The 17,864-nt window shown below is 42.0% G+C and overlaps 1 protein-coding gene and 1 long non-coding RNA gene across 3 annotated transcripts in view; one reads left to right on the forward strand and one right to left on the reverse strand.

Annotated features, from left to right (window-relative positions):
- On the reverse strand, positions 1–9,340 carry LOC129215060 (uncharacterized). Its single transcript, XR_008579874.1, has 2 exons — positions 3,969–9,340; positions 1–3,410 (listed from the first exon to the last, which is right to left on the reverse strand). It is a non-coding gene; the product is annotated as an uncharacterized LOC129215060 (long non-coding RNA).
- The window catches only part of PITPNA (phosphatidylinositol transfer protein alpha), a 26,581-nt gene continuing 12,333 nt past the window's right edge, over positions 3,617–17,864 (forward strand). Inside the window, exons 1-4 of one of the 2 annotated variants that reach the window (XM_054847617.1) lie at positions 3,617–4,032; positions 9,357–9,387; positions 14,964–15,109; positions 15,709–15,808. In XM_054847617.1, coding sequence (XP_054703592.1) covers positions 4,013–4,032; positions 9,357–9,387; positions 14,964–15,109; positions 15,709–15,808 — 297 coding nt within the window. In that variant the 5' untranslated portion in view covers positions 3,617–4,012. The remainder of the gene's footprint in view (positions 4,033–9,356; positions 9,388–14,963; positions 15,110–15,708; positions 15,809–17,864) is intronic. The other variant, XM_054847618.1, reaches the window with a different exon arrangement.

Here is a 17,864-nt window from a genome sequence, read left to right on the forward strand (position 1 = left end):
TTTATTTTTTTTAGTAAGAGCTCAGACAGGTGAGTGTCTGAGCCACAGTCCTCAGACTCTGTCTTAAAACAGAGACAGCTGTTGGAGGGTGTCCGTGTGTGAACTCAGCATTACTTCCACCTCAGTTTCAGAACACTGAACATGATAGTTTTCAGTCTTATGTCACGTGAATTTCTGATGTAAATGTCTTTGCAAAATGGTGGAACACAGTGGCATATTTTTATGAAGTTGCTGTGGAGATGCTGCTGCTTCTTGAAGTATGTGCAACTAAATTAAAGAACCTTTTATTCCTGCTGTCTACCTCCCTACTGCAGTTCCCAGTTCCTGCTCTTTATTGGGAATATCCTCTAACCCAGCTTCATCTAAAAAAATGCTGGATGTAGGCAGTTGGTGTCTCTGCTGATGTGCCATGGTGTCTAGAAGCTGCTGGTCAGCCGTGAGGAATAGAGCTCATGCCTTCAAGTCACAGTTTCAGGCTCTGCAGCTTGAAAGTAAAGCATGCCTTTGGCTTGCAGTCACCAGGACTAGGAGTACACAATGAAGTTTTAGTTGTTGGGAGTTGAACAGACAAATGGAAGTGCTTTCTCATGCAGTGTGAAGTCAAAACAGTGGAATCCACTGCTGCAGGACATAGTGAGGAACAGAAGTGTAACTTTGTTCCCTCTTTAAAAGGGGCTGGTTAAACAATGGTCTGATGCATCTGCTAACTCAGGGAGATTTTAAGTTGCTGTAAATAAGAAAGTTATGCCAAGGAAAGATTACTTTTTCTACATGCTCTGTCTCTTAAGAATTGGTCCAAGATGGAGAAAATATATTGCTGGGCTAGGTGAAACACTGGTCTGATCTCATGGGGTTTAATTTACTCTGACAGTTGTGAACCAAACTAATTTTAAAAGCAGTCTCAAATTTATCTATCAAAAAACCCAAACTGTATCTGTATGCAAGATGTGCAAATACTCTACTGATTGTGGCATAACCGCTTCAATGCGGCACCTCCTGCAGGGGTGAGCCCCTTGGAGCACAGAATATTCTGGCTTCAGCCTCTTCTAAATGTTCTCTTGCATGGTGCAGAAACAAAGGCTGTTGGGATGGTCCTGTTACACATGACTGTTCATGGGCAGTTTGCCACGTTCTTTGCTGCTTATGGAAATGTAATTGTGGATTACTTATGTTTGGAATGGAAGACAGCATCGCCGCTTTCTAGCCAAGTGATGCAGGACCAAGAAAATTCCTGATGCGCTCTTCTATGTGCATGAGCCACCTTGTGGAAAAAAATAAATGGGCTGCCAAAGACTAGAGAGGCACAATTTAAATCAATAATGCAAACCTGTATAACTCAAATGCAATAGGTCAATATGCTTAACTACTCTCATAATTCCTAAATGCTAGAATTTGTAGGGGGGTTTTATGCCCCTTGTACCCCCTTACTCTCATCCATATGAGAAGTGCAAGGAGGGTGGTCATGGGAAAGGTCTCATCTCCATAGAAAAGCATCCCCAACTGAATGTAATTAAGCAGAAACCTGATCTGTGAGTACTCGCTGCTTGTAGGAGCTCTCGGTTAAGGGTGTTGCTGTGTAAAAGTGATTGCACCTTCTGGAAACACTGCTCCTGGCCTCTACAGACTCTCACATGCATTTAATATGCATCTGTGTTCTAAAAAAAAAAAAAAAAAAAAAGAGTGGGGAAGAGCGGGATGACAGCTTTTTCCTTTCACTGATCTGTCAGTACCTAAGCCCCATCGACCCATTCTTTAAAACACTAATGCAATGATGCTATCAAGAGTAGCAGAAAACATTGGTGCTGTTTTGCTTAATAGATGCTTATAACTTTATTCAGTTACTGTCCTAGAGTATCTGGATCCTTGAGATGAAACTGGACGCAGACGTCTGAAAAAAAAAAAACAAACCAAAAAACAAACCAGCAAATCTTGCCAAGACTCCAACTTAACTGCAATGCTGCCACAGCCACAGAAATGTTTAACTCCCGCAACTATGCCTGGGCTACAAAGGAAAATTGTAGGATAATGAGATTTTAACTAAGTCAGTAAATCACTGAAATGTTTTAAAGTAGGAGATTTCCCTCTTGACAGGCTGATGAATTTGGAAAATATGCTACAAAATATACAGTAGATACTGTAGGGTAAAAAAAATGAAATCTTGAAAACTACAAGTTTTGATGGTGTGGGGGCTTTTTGTTTGTGTTTTTTTTTTTTTTCTTTGAGTCTTTTCTGCATCTGCAGAGCTTTTGGTATTCCCTGCTTCCCAGCTCAGAAGTGCAAAGTAGTCATAATGGAAACTAGTATTACAGTAGGATTCCTGATGGAAAGGGACTGTTTGTTTGGGGTTGTTTGGTTTTTTTTTTAATTTAAAAGCCACTCCTGGCTTATATTTCACAATGTTATCTTCTGTGGAATAGCTGAAACAATGATGTGTTATGTAGATGCATTCTTACATGTTAATTATAAACCCTACAGGTCGTTGTTTTTCTACCTGTGCTGCTCAGCCTGTCTCTGCGCAGTCTGTTTTTATCAAGTGTCCTGTCCTCCGTGTTGTCATCCTTGTGCTTGTCACTTCCTTGGGCCTGGCCCTCTGTCACTCACTTTTTATTCCTGGGACAACCTTCTTTTTTCCAGAAAGCCCCCCCCTTTTTAACCTGATAGCATTAGCCTCCCCTACCTTCTCCTGTTCACTGAATTTTTTTTTTTTTCAAAGTATTTGTCAAACTTGAATTGTAAGTTCCTTGGGGCAGGCCTGTGTCATCTTTTCTGTGTTTGTATGGTGATGTGCATTCTTGCAGTACTATCTAAAAATAAATGTGGTAATAAGTTAATCATTAGTTTTCCTTTTGAGGCTGAACATAATAAAGGTATTGCTTGGTTCCTAATGAGATGATGTAAGCATGAATGCTTTACATGGTGTCATCTGCCAAAGGGCGTGATGCATGTTGAATGTTTCCTTGACTTTTTCTTCTCTAGGTTAGGAGCTAACAGCCAGGTGTCAATCTCTATTGGAGGAAAAATAAATTTTAAAAAATAACATAGCAGGTTGAGAAAGAGATCAAGCTCAGTTATACAGGGTGAACTGGTATCAAATAGTGAAAGATGAACAACTGTGGCCTTAGACAGGAATGCTACAGAAGAGATGCAGGGTGTCAATAGGAAAGCCGCACATCTCGGTTATCCATGCTTGAGCTTGGTGATGCTGAATGTATGGTGGTTTATTTTTCCAATTAAATAAAGACAATCCTTGCTCTGTCATTCCAGTGACAAAGTAGTAAAACGAGCGCTCTTTAGCTGTTTTTTTATTGAGTACAGGTCATGCAAAAGGGGTTTTTGCAATTGTCTTCTCATAAATATCTGGGGTTGTTCTTAATGCCAAGTACAGCTTGGGTGGCTGCTGCTCGGTAGTGCTGAAAATGAAAGAAAACTTGATGATGCCATAAATCGCGACCTGGTGACAAGGCTGAGCCCAATTCCGAGAACAAACACTTACCCTATCTGACTACAGCCTTGACTTATCCCCTAGCTATTTGCGTTAATACCCACGTCATTTGTCAGCCCTCCTCCCTGCTCCCCTAGAAAGAGAGGAGTTTTTATTTAGTCACTGACCAAACGTACCACACGCCCCGAGGAATGAGTGTGAGGGTGTTGGTGCTGGGGAGCGCCTCTCCCTCAGGCCGGGCTGAGGGGCGGCAGCGGCGGGAGCGTACTGAGGGAAACGCTCGCGCCCGCCGGCGCAGAGGGCGGGAAGTTCTCGCGCCCGCTCCCCCGCCCTCACCCCCGCCGTCAACAGCATCCCGCGCGCGCGCGCGTGCTGCTGAGGTAAGGACGCCTGCGTGGCGCCGTGACGCAGCCGTTGCCGCAGAAACGCCCCGCCCCTGCTCCCGCCGCCCCGGCTTCCCCCCCCCCTCCCCCTCCCCGTCCCGGTGCGGCGCGGTTCAGCGGAGCGGCCGGGAGGCGTCTGTCACCTTCACAGGGCCGGCCCGGGCGGGAGGTGCGCGGCGCCGCCGCCATGGTGCTCATCAAGGAATAGTGAGTATGCGGAGCTCTCCCCCCTCGAACCTCCGGCCCCCTTCACCGCTCCGACTGTCTCCCGGTCACCCTCGTCCGCTCCCGGCGGCGCTCGCCCGGGCCTGACGCGGTGACCAGCCGCGGAGACCGGCCCGGCCATACCCTGCACTGCGGCCGGCGTCGGGCCGCGAAGAGGGAGGGGGGAGCGCTGTGTGAGGGCCGAGGCGCCGGTGGGGGCGGGAGTGAAGGTCACGGCGGCGGCGGAGCGGGGGCGCCCCGGGAGCCGGCGGCTGCCAGCGGCACCCTCCGCTTGGGCAACCGGCGGGCACCGGCCTCCCCCTCTGCGCACCGCCGCTGCGGCTCTCCGGTGCTCGGCCGGGCGATTTGGGGAGCCCCGCGGCGGGCGGCCCGGTTCGTGGCCCCCCCGTCCCGTGGCCTCCCCGGCCCCTTGTCCTCCGCACTGTGTGTGTGTGGGGGGGATGATCCCAGTGGCCCGGGGGGGTCCTGATGGCGGCGGGGGCCTTGCTGGAGTCGGGAGCTGGGCTCGCACCCCGGCTGGGAGCCGCGGGTCAATGCACAGCGGTTTCTGTGGGAGGCAGTGGCATCTTGCCCCCTTCTCCGTGTCACAGGGCTAAGTGGCGAGCCTGGTTTTGATCCCCCTCCTCTCCTTTAGCTGTGTAATTTCTAACTGGAGACTCGAACAAGAGTGAATGTGGCAGAAATAAGATAGTTCCAAAATAATTTTTTTTGGTGGGGGAACGTCACCTTGGAGTTCTTTGCTGTCAGTAGGGCTGCTGCGGTTCTTCTGCCCCGTGATGGGGAAGAAGGGGTGGAAATCAGGCTGGACAATCTGTCGCGAGTGTGCGTGTAGCTATTAGTCACATCGCTTTTCCTAGTCTTTCATTCAGTTCCTTTATGCTTGCTAACATGGTGTGCTCTTTTGGACCAGTGTACTTTGGCTGGGTGTCTTCGAGCTCTGCACACTGCTGCACATATTTCTTTCCTGAATTCTTAAGGTTAACTTAAGTGCATTCTTAAGTTAAGCACATTCCATCCTTTTAAACTTCTTTTGATTGATAGAAGAGGCATTTTTTTCCCCCACTTTATAGAAGACAGCTGTGATCCTAATGATAAAGTGGGTTTTCAGGTCTTCTCTTAGACACGTTTACCTGCATGATAGTGTCCTCTTCATAGCAATTACTTTGCCAGATCATGGACCGTGGTGTGGATTTAAATATTAAAACTATACTGGGGGTTGTACTGATCCTTGTAGTTGTCTTTAATCTTAACTAACTTTTTTTTTCCCCCCACAAATCCTTACACCCTTACTATTTTTATCCAACAATAGGGGTGTAGAATTTAAGAGCAGCAGCAGAGCTGGTCTTTGTAACACAGAGACACCGTTACCTTCTGTAGTGTTAAACTGGATAGCAGACAGAACAGTGCTAAGTGCTTAGTTTCAGGTGCATGAAAAGATAATTAACTTGTTCTACTATAGCATCTGTTCCGTTGATATTTTCCTATTAATTTAGTTGGTTAATGTACTTTTACAGCACCTGTCTGGTTTATTTCTATTCACATTCATGTATCTTTTTCATGTTTCTGCTTACAATCTCTTGCCCTGTACTGCAGTAAAGCTCACTTGCCAGTGAGCTATGCTACCTACAGGGTGTCTTGTAAAGATGGGAACATGTGTACTTTGAATTTCCAAGATTTCTCAGATTTCTGAGACTATGAACAATTCATTTTGATGAGCATCACTTCCAAAAGTCATTTTACTTGATATCATCATTTACCTCAATGAATCAACATATCTACTGGTCTTTCACACTGCCTGTTCCAGAACAAAATGTGAAGTGTAAATGTTAAGACTAAAAAGACCAGAATTACTAAATTTGTTTCTTTTTACAGGTTTCCATTTCTGTTTTCAAAAGGGTCATCAAATCTTTTAAGTCTTGTCATTACTGTCCTGTTTCTTTTCTTCCTGTCTTTGTGGGTTTTTTTAAGACATACGTAGCTCTGAGGACAGTCAAGGTTGCTACTGTACTTTAGAAATGAGCATTTATTTTTGACTTCTTAAAATTCCCAACTAGCCCTAACAGTTTCACATTCTGAGTTGCGGCACTGTATTGGTTCTGGTATAAATATTGCTTGAAGTTGTATGTGAAAGTTGCCCATTTTACATGCCATTTGATATGGTTTTTGACTAAATCTCATGTTCCAGGAAGCAGTTAAGGCATATAGAAACTACTTGTTTTGGTGTCACCTGGATATTTGAAGTACTTTGCTATTATTGTTTTATTAGTTCTGGTTGCCCCAACACTGCATACAGGTACCTAACTGCCTACCTAGTGTAGGTGGTAAAAATATGTGAGCCGTAACTGCATGTCATCTGAGCAGATTATTCTTCCATCTCTGTGACCCTTTGTCTCATCCTCCCTACTAAATCAAATGGGTATTATTATGTGCTCCATAGGTATTTCAGGAGATGTTACAGAAATAGAGCAATATAACAAAAACCTGATGTCACATCTTTTATTTTCAGACAATCTGTATCATCTTTTCTGTAGAGCTTCCTGTACTGATGGTTATGCAGTGATAGCTTTAATGTTTTTATTTGATGTCCTATCAGTCTTTCAGACTTATCTTTCATTTCTACCTATCCATGCTACAGATAAGCTGCATGGGTTTTGTTCATTTGTTTGATTTCTATTTTTTTGCTTGCAGAGTTTGTGAATGCTGGTTGAGGTCTTGCTTGCTCTCCCTGTTTTGATTTAAACTGCATCGGAAGACCTTGAGGAGAATCAGAGTGTAGAGACTCACTTCCCTTTCCTGTGAAGTGATGATAATGACACTGACCTTCTCTGCAGCTGTACTTCCCTTTGCTGTCATTTGAGGCAGATTTTAATCTAGGCAGGATCTTAAGTGTTCCTCATAATTTTCAGACCTTTGATATGGCAGGCAACCACATCGTACAATTTCTCGTAAGTTGATCAAGTTCTGTCCCAAAGTTAGGAGTCTTTGTTCCCGTTGCTGCTCCTGCGAAGCTTTTCCTCTGAATCCTCTTGAGCAGTCTTTCCTCCTCCTTCTTTATCACTTGACTATCTATAAGTGTTAGTCATCCCCCGCATTCTTGGTTTGCCAGGCTAAGCGAATTGTAAACTATTTAACTACTTTGTGTTTCTGTTTCTCTGTTCATGAACATTGAACGTTGAAGATAATATTCAGATCTAGTGTCTTCCAATTTCCTAAATAGAATTTCATTAGCTTACATCAATCTTTTTTACGCCAGGTTTTCTAAAGAAAAATATTTGAACTCCATTCCAAAGTCATTGTTTCTTCCCTGTTTCTTAGTCTTTCGCCTTTACTTATCTCTTTTCGTTCTTACTGCTGTTTTATCCAGTTAACTAATCTCATGCCATGCTTGATGGCATGGGCTACCTGTGGAAATCCTTTTTTTTTTGGGGGGGGAGGTTTTTTTTGTTCTCCCTTATGTAAGGAATACCATACTAAATTGTACCAAAGGTCCTCTTCTGTCTTGCCTTCTAGCAGATATTTTTAGGAAACAATATATAAATAGTGCAATGATTGTAGTTCAGTGTATACTACAAGTAAGTGGCATACGAACTTGTATGAATTGATCAAATCTGATTTGAAAATTGCTTATACTTCTTGTGTTTGGCAAGGAATCCCATAACTTAAGTATGCATGATGTAAAGAAGTACACTTGATTGCTCTTAAATTTGCTGCATAGTAATTTTTATTCTTTCTTGAGTTGTTCTGTTGTAAGACATAGTTATTGTTCCTTCTCCATTCACTTTTTCACACCATGCATGACTCTTTAATGCGCTCCCATATCTTAACCATTTAGCTGTTTTTTTCTTCCAAGCTGAAAAGCTTTGTCTTTCTCACACAGAAGCTTTTCACCATCTCCAGTCATCTTTTTTGCCTTCCTTCACTTGTTCTGCATCCTCTTTGAGATGAGATGACCAGAACTATATGCAATATTCACGATGTTGATGCATGGGAGATTATAGTGGCATGTGTCTTTCGTTTTTTTTGTGTGTGTATGTATGATGCTCCAGTTTCTGATGTGGTGTTTACCTTTAAACTGCTGCTGAGCTGATGTTTCCAGATGCTTTTCCATAAGGACACCAAGAGATTTGTTGGCAGTAGTTAATTTGGGGATCATTAACCTCACATGTTTGGGAAAAATGAGCGCTTATAGTGCATTATTGTGCTTTTATTGACACTGAACTTCATCTGCAGTTCTCAGTAGCTCCTTCTGCAGTACTTTGCAGCCAGCATAAAGCATTGCTGTAATAAGTAATCTTGCATAATCTGTAAACTTTTGCCCCTCTTACAGTTTGTTCTTCTTGCTGGTAACATTCCTCTAGTGTAGAAAAAAAAATCTATTTTTACCAGTATTGCTTTTTAAAAATAAGTTTATTAATAAAGACGACTTTTTTTCCTGATCCCATTATATCCTAATTTCTTTGAGACTCATTCCCAGAGAATTGGAATTCTTCCACCCACGGTAGCCGTATCCATTTCATATCTGTATCTTGCTTTGGTTCCTTGTTTCAACATCATCCTTACTGAAAGCAGAGTTCAAATACAAATCCAGTTTTGGGAGTAGATACAATATTTTTAAAGGCCTTAACATGCATGCATTGTTATCAGCTTTAAATTTCTTTTTCTTGTCTTTTTCAAAAAAAATCTCAGCGTTACTGCTGACAGTTTTTGATCTGTAGTCCAATCAGTGGATTCTAAGAGGCATTCAGGAAACCACAATGTGAAAAAAAAAAAAAAGTGACTCATGTATGGAAGTGGCAACACCTTCATTCAGTCAGCTCTGAGAGTGCCTTCCATATAGTTCTCTATTTAGTGTTGTTTCCTACTGGATAGGACATAAACAAATCTTAAAATGGCTTGAGACTATCACAGATCTCTGCAAAATTGTTGAAGCACGTAGCTATGCTCTACAACAACTTGACAAGAAATGAGATGTGACTGTTGGAAGGATGTTGTGAGAAGGAACGTGCAACTGTTTTGATGCTGTGTAGATTTGTAGGCTGGTAAGATATTACCAATAAGGGTCTATGAGAATTATACATTTTTAGTGTAGGATTGCAATTATGCAATATCACGTATTGATCCTCTTTGAGGCTATTGTATAAATAGTCTTGAGACTAAAGAATTAGCGATAGGGATGCTAGCACTGGGTGGATGCTGGAATACTGGTGGGAGAGGAGAGCTGTGTAGCCATTGCTGTGAGGAATGTCACGTAAATTTTGCAGCTGCAGGGATATTTGTTAACTTTCTGTTTCTGTATTTCCTTTCAGCCGCGTTATCCTGCCTGTGTCTGTGGAGGAGGTAAGTGCTTTCCTTGTTGCTTCCTTGCTTTAGGACTGTAAAAAACCCCACAAACTTGTGATCAAAGTAGTTTGTATGAACAAAAATTGGAAAATGCAAGAGAAGGATATAGCTGTTTTCAGGACCCCTGTGTGCTGTTACTCATTCACCATCATTTTGACTGAATAATTTAATTTCTTTGAGCTTGAGGGTACTCATACCTCTCCTATAAACTATTTCAGATATGTTGATTACAAATCTTGACTTGTCAGACTGTTCTAAAGTGCAATTTCCTTTTGATTAATACTATTGTTCTCTCTGGTTTTTTTTTTTACATAAAGAGGAAGCTTAGGTACAAATTTAAATTACCCTTCAAACTGTGTTTTGTTGGAACTCTTTTGTTTTAAACTCTTAAACAAAGAGCAACAATTTATTCTGATTTATGAGGTTGGTATAGCAAAAGAAAGATTGCGTATATCTTAGGACTCTTTAAGATTTGTCTTCTCTAGCTTTTGCAGAAAGAAAACTTTCTTTTTGTTTAGGTAAAGCTCTAATTGAGAGAATAAATGTAGTCTATAATGGCAACAGCCATTTTGATTGCCAGACTGGCCATAGAATAGCTGTGCAAAGTCTGTGGCTGATTCTCTGCTGTTTTCTCTGGGAGTTGCAGCTTACCTTTCCTTCTTCCCTTCTGCACTGAACAGCACTCTTGCAGAGAATCTGACCATATAAACGTTTTCAATTTTTTAAATGTTTGTACTAGCAGGGTTGATGAGAAATTGAAATGACTGAGCCTATAGCATTTCTGTGGTAAATTCCTTCTTTTAGATTTTTTTTTTTTTCTTGTGATCCGTGGCTGTAAGCCGGTTTGTGAGCTCTGATCAAGGGCTTGTTCTAACTCTGAGAGAGCTGTGATAACAGCACGCTTGTTAATTTTTCTTTCCCCTGAATATAGCAGCCACTGTGGCAGAGATAGTGGTGAGACGGATCATGGCAGCACTGTTTTAAGCATATTCCTTTTATAACTCTCTACTCCTTTGACAGAACACAGTTTAGAACTTGGTGTAGTGTATTCCTGCAGCTATGGGACTGGCTAGTAAAAGAAAAGCAATGTCTAAGCTAAGTTCCTTGTTCCTGTGGATCAGTCTGCTGTGACAAGCATCATATGCTGATGGAAAGCCTAGACCTCTGATCAGAGAGTGGTTTTAGATCTATGTACTATGTTAATGAGACAATGCCAAAAGTCTCCCCTTTGCTTTCTCCTTACCTGTAGATTATATGTTTTTTGCATGAATCTGTTTTCAAGCAGTTTTAACAGAAGTCCGACTACAGTATTAGAGTAGGTATGTTTGGATCTTTTATTATGCCTGAGTGCTACTTGTGTGGGGAAGTCCTTGACAAAGAAAGGACTAACATGATAAGCTTTAGCAAGTAAGTGAAGGATGCACACTTGCAAGTTAGAGAAAGTTATGGGTAAATGGTAAGGTACTCCAGAGCTCAATAAACAGAAGACCTTAGCATCAATAGCAGTAGTCCTTCTTATAGGGATATGCATCCTAGGTATCAAGCTGTGTAAAGAGAAAGTCACAGCATCAGTATACAGATTGTTTCTTTGAGGGGGTTAGACTGGACGGAACCCAGCACAGGGTTTTTCTGAGTTCTCTGATACTAGGATTAACCTTCATCCACTTAAAGTGAGTCCCTCGCTATGTTCTTTTCCCTCCCTGGCTGGCTGTTCAGTGCCAGGCATGTTTGAGCCTTGTATGTAGGCTGCCTGTGTGGAAAACTGAGTTTACAGGCAGTATATAAATCTGTCGGTCTCTAGCAACCTCCTTGTCTGAGCATGCCCTGGGGTCATCTGTTTCCTCTCCTCTGGATCAGAGGAGTTCCAGATAGTTGAGTAACCTACTGAAATGGCTATAAAGTGAAGAGCAATTAAACATCTTTAGAAGAGAAGGAACTAAAATACTAGAGAGCGCACTTTTAATGTGCTTGGATTGTGGACAGACTGCCATCTTGACCAGACTTGCATATTGGCACCATGTCCCCTGAATGATGCCCCTTTTCAAGGTCTGGTGGTTCTCACATTGATAGGCCAGATTTCAGGAAACAGTTCCCTAAGCAGAAAGTTCTAAAGTTTGCTTAGCTTCGCATAGGTACTTATGTGATATGGTAATTTTAAAGGTATGCTTAAGAAGAAACGTTATTTCTGGTATTGACTCAAAGGATGACTACTGCTTTAAGTTTGTGTATTGCTTCATCCCCTTTCCAGTGTGGAAAGATGCTGACACATCTGTGCATCACTTGGTCACTACACTGCTGTCTGTACTACAAAACAGCTGTTACAGCTTCATTGCTTTCAAGGATTTCCTTGCACACAAAACTCTGAATAGGGCTCTAGAGACTTGTTGTGGCTCTTGACCATGTAGCTGCTCATTAAGCATCTCTGGATAGCGAGAGGACTTCTGATTCCACTTTAATATGGGCAATTTTTGCTTGAAAGCCTTAAGAGTGTATGCCTTCTGCACGCAAATTGTTGCCAAAAGTCTGATGCCAATGTGTAAGAGAATGAAATTAATTGTGAGTTTGCTGTATTGTAATAGGGCTGAGGGAATCTTCTGTGTCGTTCTGTGATATGCTGGGGATTCTGTGTTCAGTCCCCTCACCCCTAGCAAATGGAGCTTAACCAATAGTAAGGAATTCAAGAGAAAACCAGTGATCAGGAAGACATTGGGGAGCTGTGACTTGGTGAATAAAGAGATCAACACTGAATAGTTAGCCAAGTAACTGCTAAGATGGGAACAAAACAGTGGAGGAGAAGCCCTGGTGATGACTAAAACTTGAAGGCTGGGATGTAGGAGTTAGACTGTAGCAGACTGTCTTCTACTCGGAAACTCTGCCAAATTGCGGTCCAGCTCAAGTGCAGGCTGCAAGCTGTACTTCTGCGTTGTTTTATACATTGACGCACTGCAGGGAGCAAAAAGAAAAGAACCTTGTTGTATCTTAGGTGCTAACCTTTACTCTTGTACTTTGACCAACATCACATTGCACAGTGCCAACTTGGAGAGCGTGGACTTGAGTGGCTGTGTGGGTGTCTTGCCAGCTGCCACTTTGAAATGCTGGTATGGATTAGAGCTGTGCGTACACATTCTGTGCTGCCTCTTTGTTCCTCTCACATGGGAGGGAGCTTGCCAAACACAAAGGGCGCTTATTTATTAATTGCCTTCAAAGCTGCTTTCAGGAGAATAACTGTTCTTGAAGATGGCTACATTGAGATCAGGCCTTCTGAAAGAAATTTGGTGTAATGAAGATATGCTGTCAGCTGTATAAGAGGTGTTGTGACACAGATCAGGAGGGATAACTTCCTGCAGAAGAAAAGAAGGTTTTTGGGAGCTCTCAGGTCGGCAAGGATGGGTCTGCCTGACACTCTGGACTTCATGGAGCCAGAATCTGGTTGTCTGTTAACATCTGCAGGCAGATACTGTGGGATTTGTTCATTGGGACAGTTTTATTTGAGCCTTTTCCTCTTTTATCAATGCGATTAAAGGATCAGAAATAACAGGGAAGATTAAATGGTGAAGATGCCAAACCAAAGGGCTTATCCTCTTAGTGTCTGAACTCTGACCCATGTATTTAAAAGGGAGAAGGAATGAATGAGAGACTGTTACTAAGAGGAATTAGTTTGTGCCCCTGGAGACCTGTCCTGAGACTTGCTGCAAAGCAGTCAAAGCCATTCTGTCCTCCCCTCTAATGCTGTAGTGCCAAACTCATGATAAGTTCTCTTCTCTATGGGTGTACACGTGGCTCTCACTCTACTAAATCAACTTGCTTCTAAGATTTCACAACTCTCATGTTTTGCTCTTCTGGAGGGCGGTGAGTATTCTGTTTTGTTTGGGTCATATGTAGGGAGTCATAAGGAAAGCAATGTAGCGTATGAAATGTCAGAAGGCAGAGAGTTGTATTGCAGCCCAAAATCCAGACTGAAACCCAATCCGCTGGTGACAGTGCAGGAACTATCCAGCCAAGTGAGGGGTCCTTGCATAACCTGGGCCACTGCCTTCTGGAGACAGCCAGCAGAACTGTTGCTCTTAGCTTGAAAATGGTCTGTAGATTGCTTTTCTTATGGATTACTTTTACTGGATGGCTGTTTGTTTTGTTTTCAGGGATGGTCTAGCAGGTAGTCGGGCTTGCTTAGTACGCCTATGTGTTGAACTTGAGACTTGTTTAAATCCCTCTGGTATGCTTTTTGCCCTGTCCCAGATTTCCTGAGGCCAGGACATCTAGCCTTATTACTTTGGCTTACCATCTACTACTCTTCCAATAGGAATAAATGTTTCCTTGGTCTTTGTTAGCATCAGAAGGTACAAAACACTGTATAGCTTGGATGCTGTTTTTTATTTTGGATGCTCTGACAACAACATTTAACCACTGTACAAATCTTCCTTCATTGCTGAAGATGTACCAGCTCAATGAACTATTTCTGGGTTGTCAGCTCTGAGCAGTATTCTACTTTTCCAGCCTGGGTTTAGTGTAGGGAGTGATTCTGATGCACAGCCCTATGCTGGGGAAAAAGAAGGCCTAAAGAGTATTCCATTACTTTGTATTTTTACATTTTGGAGTTCTTTGGATTTTTGGTGGTGTATTTTTTTTTTTTTTTAATCATTGCACTTCTGATACCTAACACTTTGTGGATTACCCTTTCAGACTGTCTCTCTGTACTACCTTTGGCAACAGTTGCTGTTTTGCTCGCTTTCAGTTCTGAAGACTTTGTTAAGTTTGAACACTTCCTTTTGACTTAGTGCTTTAGCTTATTCATCCTCAAACCTTGTCTGCTCATCTAACTTCGCCTCAGAGGCCTGTGTGAATTTTCTTCATTTGATCATATTTCTTTTGAGCTGTGTATCCCTTTTTTAGCTACCAGAGGCAAGAGTGTATTGGTCTTTATTTCTTCTGCAGAGAAGAATGTTCTGGCTTGCTCATATTCTTGATTGTCCTCTGCTCTTCCCTGTGAAACATTTGGGCATGCTTCTTATGAAAGAGATTGTATAGCATGAAGTAGTTGGAGTGATTTCTGGGAAATAATGCTGCCATTTTGTCAAAAAAACCCAAACCCAACGAGCCCTTCATGTGAAGTTCTTTGGGATTATTCTGGATAAAGTACTGTATGCTTTTTGATTTAGGACTGGCAGTGCGTTCTTCTCCATTTGACCTGAACAATTGGGGCACCTGCCTGCCAAAAAGATTGAAAAACAATGGATTTTGCTACTTTACGCCTGAGGTCTCCTGTGTTTTATTTAAATGTTGTCCTGACATTCCTTTCATCCGTTTTACTTTCTCCTGAATTTGTGTTGGTTTGGAGCTTGAGGTTTAAGGGTAAAAGGTAACTGTCCTATTGGCAATGCTTTCTTCCTAACTACCATTCAAGCTTTCTGTATCAAAATGAAATTAAATGAGCTGCTTATCTGGACACACAAGTGGATGTCCTTTTCTGTTCCTTCTCCTCAGGTAATAAATTTATCCTTGGCTGCTTCTGGTAAAGTTATTATAACTTCTGCTAAATTATAGCTATGACAATAATGCGTCTTTAACTTCTTTAGTATCAAGTGGGACAGCTGTATTCTGTGGCAGAAGCCAGTAAAAATGAAACTGGTGGAGGTGAAGGAGTGGAGGTGCTGGTGAATGAACCCTACGAAAGAGATGGAGAGCGTGGGCAGTACACACATAAGATCTACCACTTACAGAGGTATGTGAAACATTTTATTCCCAGAATTGTGCAAGGTTCCTCAGGCAAGAGGAACTGGAGGAAGATGCAATAGGGTTGCAGTGACTGTAAATCACAGATTATGTAAAGGCTGAAAGACATGGAGTTAAGACAGGAGCGTAACAGTAGCTGGCACAAGGTACAGCTGGAAGTGAGCATTACTGGTACACCTGTATGCCCCTGTAAGCGTGGCTGTTGTCCCAAGAAAATCTAGCTCTGAGCTTTTCAAAGCAAATATGATCCTGTTACCCAGTATTTTGATAGTTGAATTTGGCTAAAGAACAAAATGCCACCTAGATTTCAACCTGTTCTCAACCTCTTCTTTTTTTTTCTTTTCTTCTTTTTTTCTTTCCCTTCATTATGTAAAGAAGGTTTAGATTAGCCTGTCCAATTCAGCAGTCTCTGGAAATCATCGTACTGGGAGTGGGGAGAACCCCACCAGTTCCACAAGTGTGCATGTGTGTGAGACTCTAGCGTCTGCGTTTCAGGTCATATTCTGCCTGTCTCAGAGTGTCTCGACCATAGCTCTCATTACCTGTAGTTCTTATCAGTGCCTTTCTTCCTATGTCCAAATTCTGCAGCAAAGTGCCAACATTTGTGAGAATGCTGGCCCCTGAAGGAGCTCTGAATATACATGAAAAAGCATGGAATGCCTATCCCTACTGCAGAACTGGTGAGTGTGTGGGGAAGGACTGTGGGTTGCTGGCTTTTTGGTTTCTTGGGGGCGGAGGGGGGATGGTAGGAGGGGATAATGAAGGAGGCAACCAGTAGGGAAGCTGTTTCAGCTCTTACCTTAGATTTCTGTTCTCTAAGCCCTTTCTGTGGGTCAGGAAAAGCAAAATACAGTGCTGTGGAGTTAAAAGAAATGCCCTCGTCTGATGTGCTGCTAATGAATGACAGTGAAAAAGAACAGACTATGAAATGGATGTTAGTCCTACTAAAGGAACAGATGTGTAACACTAGTGAAATGAATGTATGAGGGATGATTTGTGTACTCAAGCACAGCATAGCCTGGTGGGGAAAAAAAAAGGGAAGATGGAGGAGGGGAACAGAGATGATCTTGGTTGCCTCTTGCTTAGTGCAGTTTGATGGCAGCAACAGCATAATGTGATTGATATTTCTTCAATTGCAGTATCCAGGGTTAGTGAAGGTTGAACAGGTAATGCTACAGTTGCTTCTGGGGTGGAGGCTTGGCACAGATATCCAGCTCTCATCCAACAATTCTAAAGCGAATCCATCTGTGAAGTCTGGGCTGAGGCTCTGGAAGCTGCACAAAGTGGTGAAATAATGTCAAATTCATTTTCTACAGGAGTGTTTATTTACTTTAATAAGTATCGTATTTACTCACTGAAGTTATCAGCCACAACATTTAACCACTACTGTTTTTCTGGTCTTTGTTGCTGTAGGAACTGCAAATTTGACTTTGCCTCCAAACTTACGTAGTATTTTTGGCTGTGTTTTATGCTGTTTGTATCTTTGAAGAATACATTTTCTGCTGTTTGGTAGTGGTACAGTTGCTATGGGAACTGTAAACTTAAACATTCCAACTGTTCTTGAAACTCAATATAGAAAAAAATATTTTTCAACAATTTACTTAAAATTATTTTAAATTAAGTGTTTTAAAAGAAGGAAAAAGCTTTTCGGGAGGAAGGATAACGTTACTTCAGTACACAAAATTACATGCAGCAGTCTAGTGGAATGGATGTTTCAAATACAAAATTCGGATACTGTCATTATCAACTGCAATATAAGTTTTTAATGAGTCACATAGTTCAAGATGCTGAAACAAAGTTATTTACAACCTATCTTTCTCACACTTACGCAGTTTTCTTGCTGCATTTTACTTAAATTACCTAGTTCATTTTCATGTTAAGTATGCTTAGCTAGTTTAAATGGAAACAGTTCTTTCATTAATTCTTTAAATTGTGGAAACAGATCTGGCTAAGTTGATTCCAGTTTTGTTAGACATAATGCCTAGCTGTATCCTCCTCCTCCTCTTTTTCTTCTCCACCAATTTCTGAAACAAAGGTATGGAGTTAGCTTGTTTTGTCACTTTTAGTTGCTTATCCTTCAGTTACGCAATGCTAGCATCCTACTTAAGTGGAAAAAATGTGATACTAAAATCAAGTACAAGACTTTACAACACAGTCGAAGAAATTTCAGATTTTGGTATGCTAGAAATGATAACATAACAAAAAAAAATATCCTCAACTGTAATAAACACCAATATAATATGAGATAAAAAGTGCTTTGTTGTGGGGGTTGGAGCAGAAGGCAGTTTTTTAATGCGGAGGCTGGCAAATCTGTTTAGAGAATCTGCCAGCCTGACGTGAATCAAGAAAAATTCAGAAAAGTTGCTGAAACCTTCACTTGTTAGTACTGGGCAGGAGGGAAGAACCCATGTGTGTGGTGTAGGCTGCCTTGTGCATTCCCATCTCAGTTTGGGACACACTCGGATATTTTAGTTGTACGTGAGAAGACTTGGGTGGCCTCATGTGAATCTGTGTGTGACATAAAATGCCATGCTGGTTTTCAGTCCTCTCGCTAGAGTTTGAAACCTAAGAGCCAGAGACACAGTAAGAACTAAGCCTGGTTTGACTGTGTAGGAGTTAGTGGTACTTCTGCCTGTGCCCTCCTATACCACGGTGATATTAGTGTGCTGGAGTGCTGCTTATTTGCATATTAGCTATCATGTAGAGCCTTTTGAGTTTGAATAAAGCAGTACTTTTAGTTAATT

This window comes from Grus americana, chromosome 19 (assembly GCF_028858705.1).
Source record: "Grus americana isolate bGruAme1 chromosome 19, bGruAme1.mat, whole genome shotgun sequence".
Taxonomy (NCBI): Eukaryota; Metazoa; Chordata; class Aves; order Gruiformes; family Gruidae; genus Grus; species Grus americana.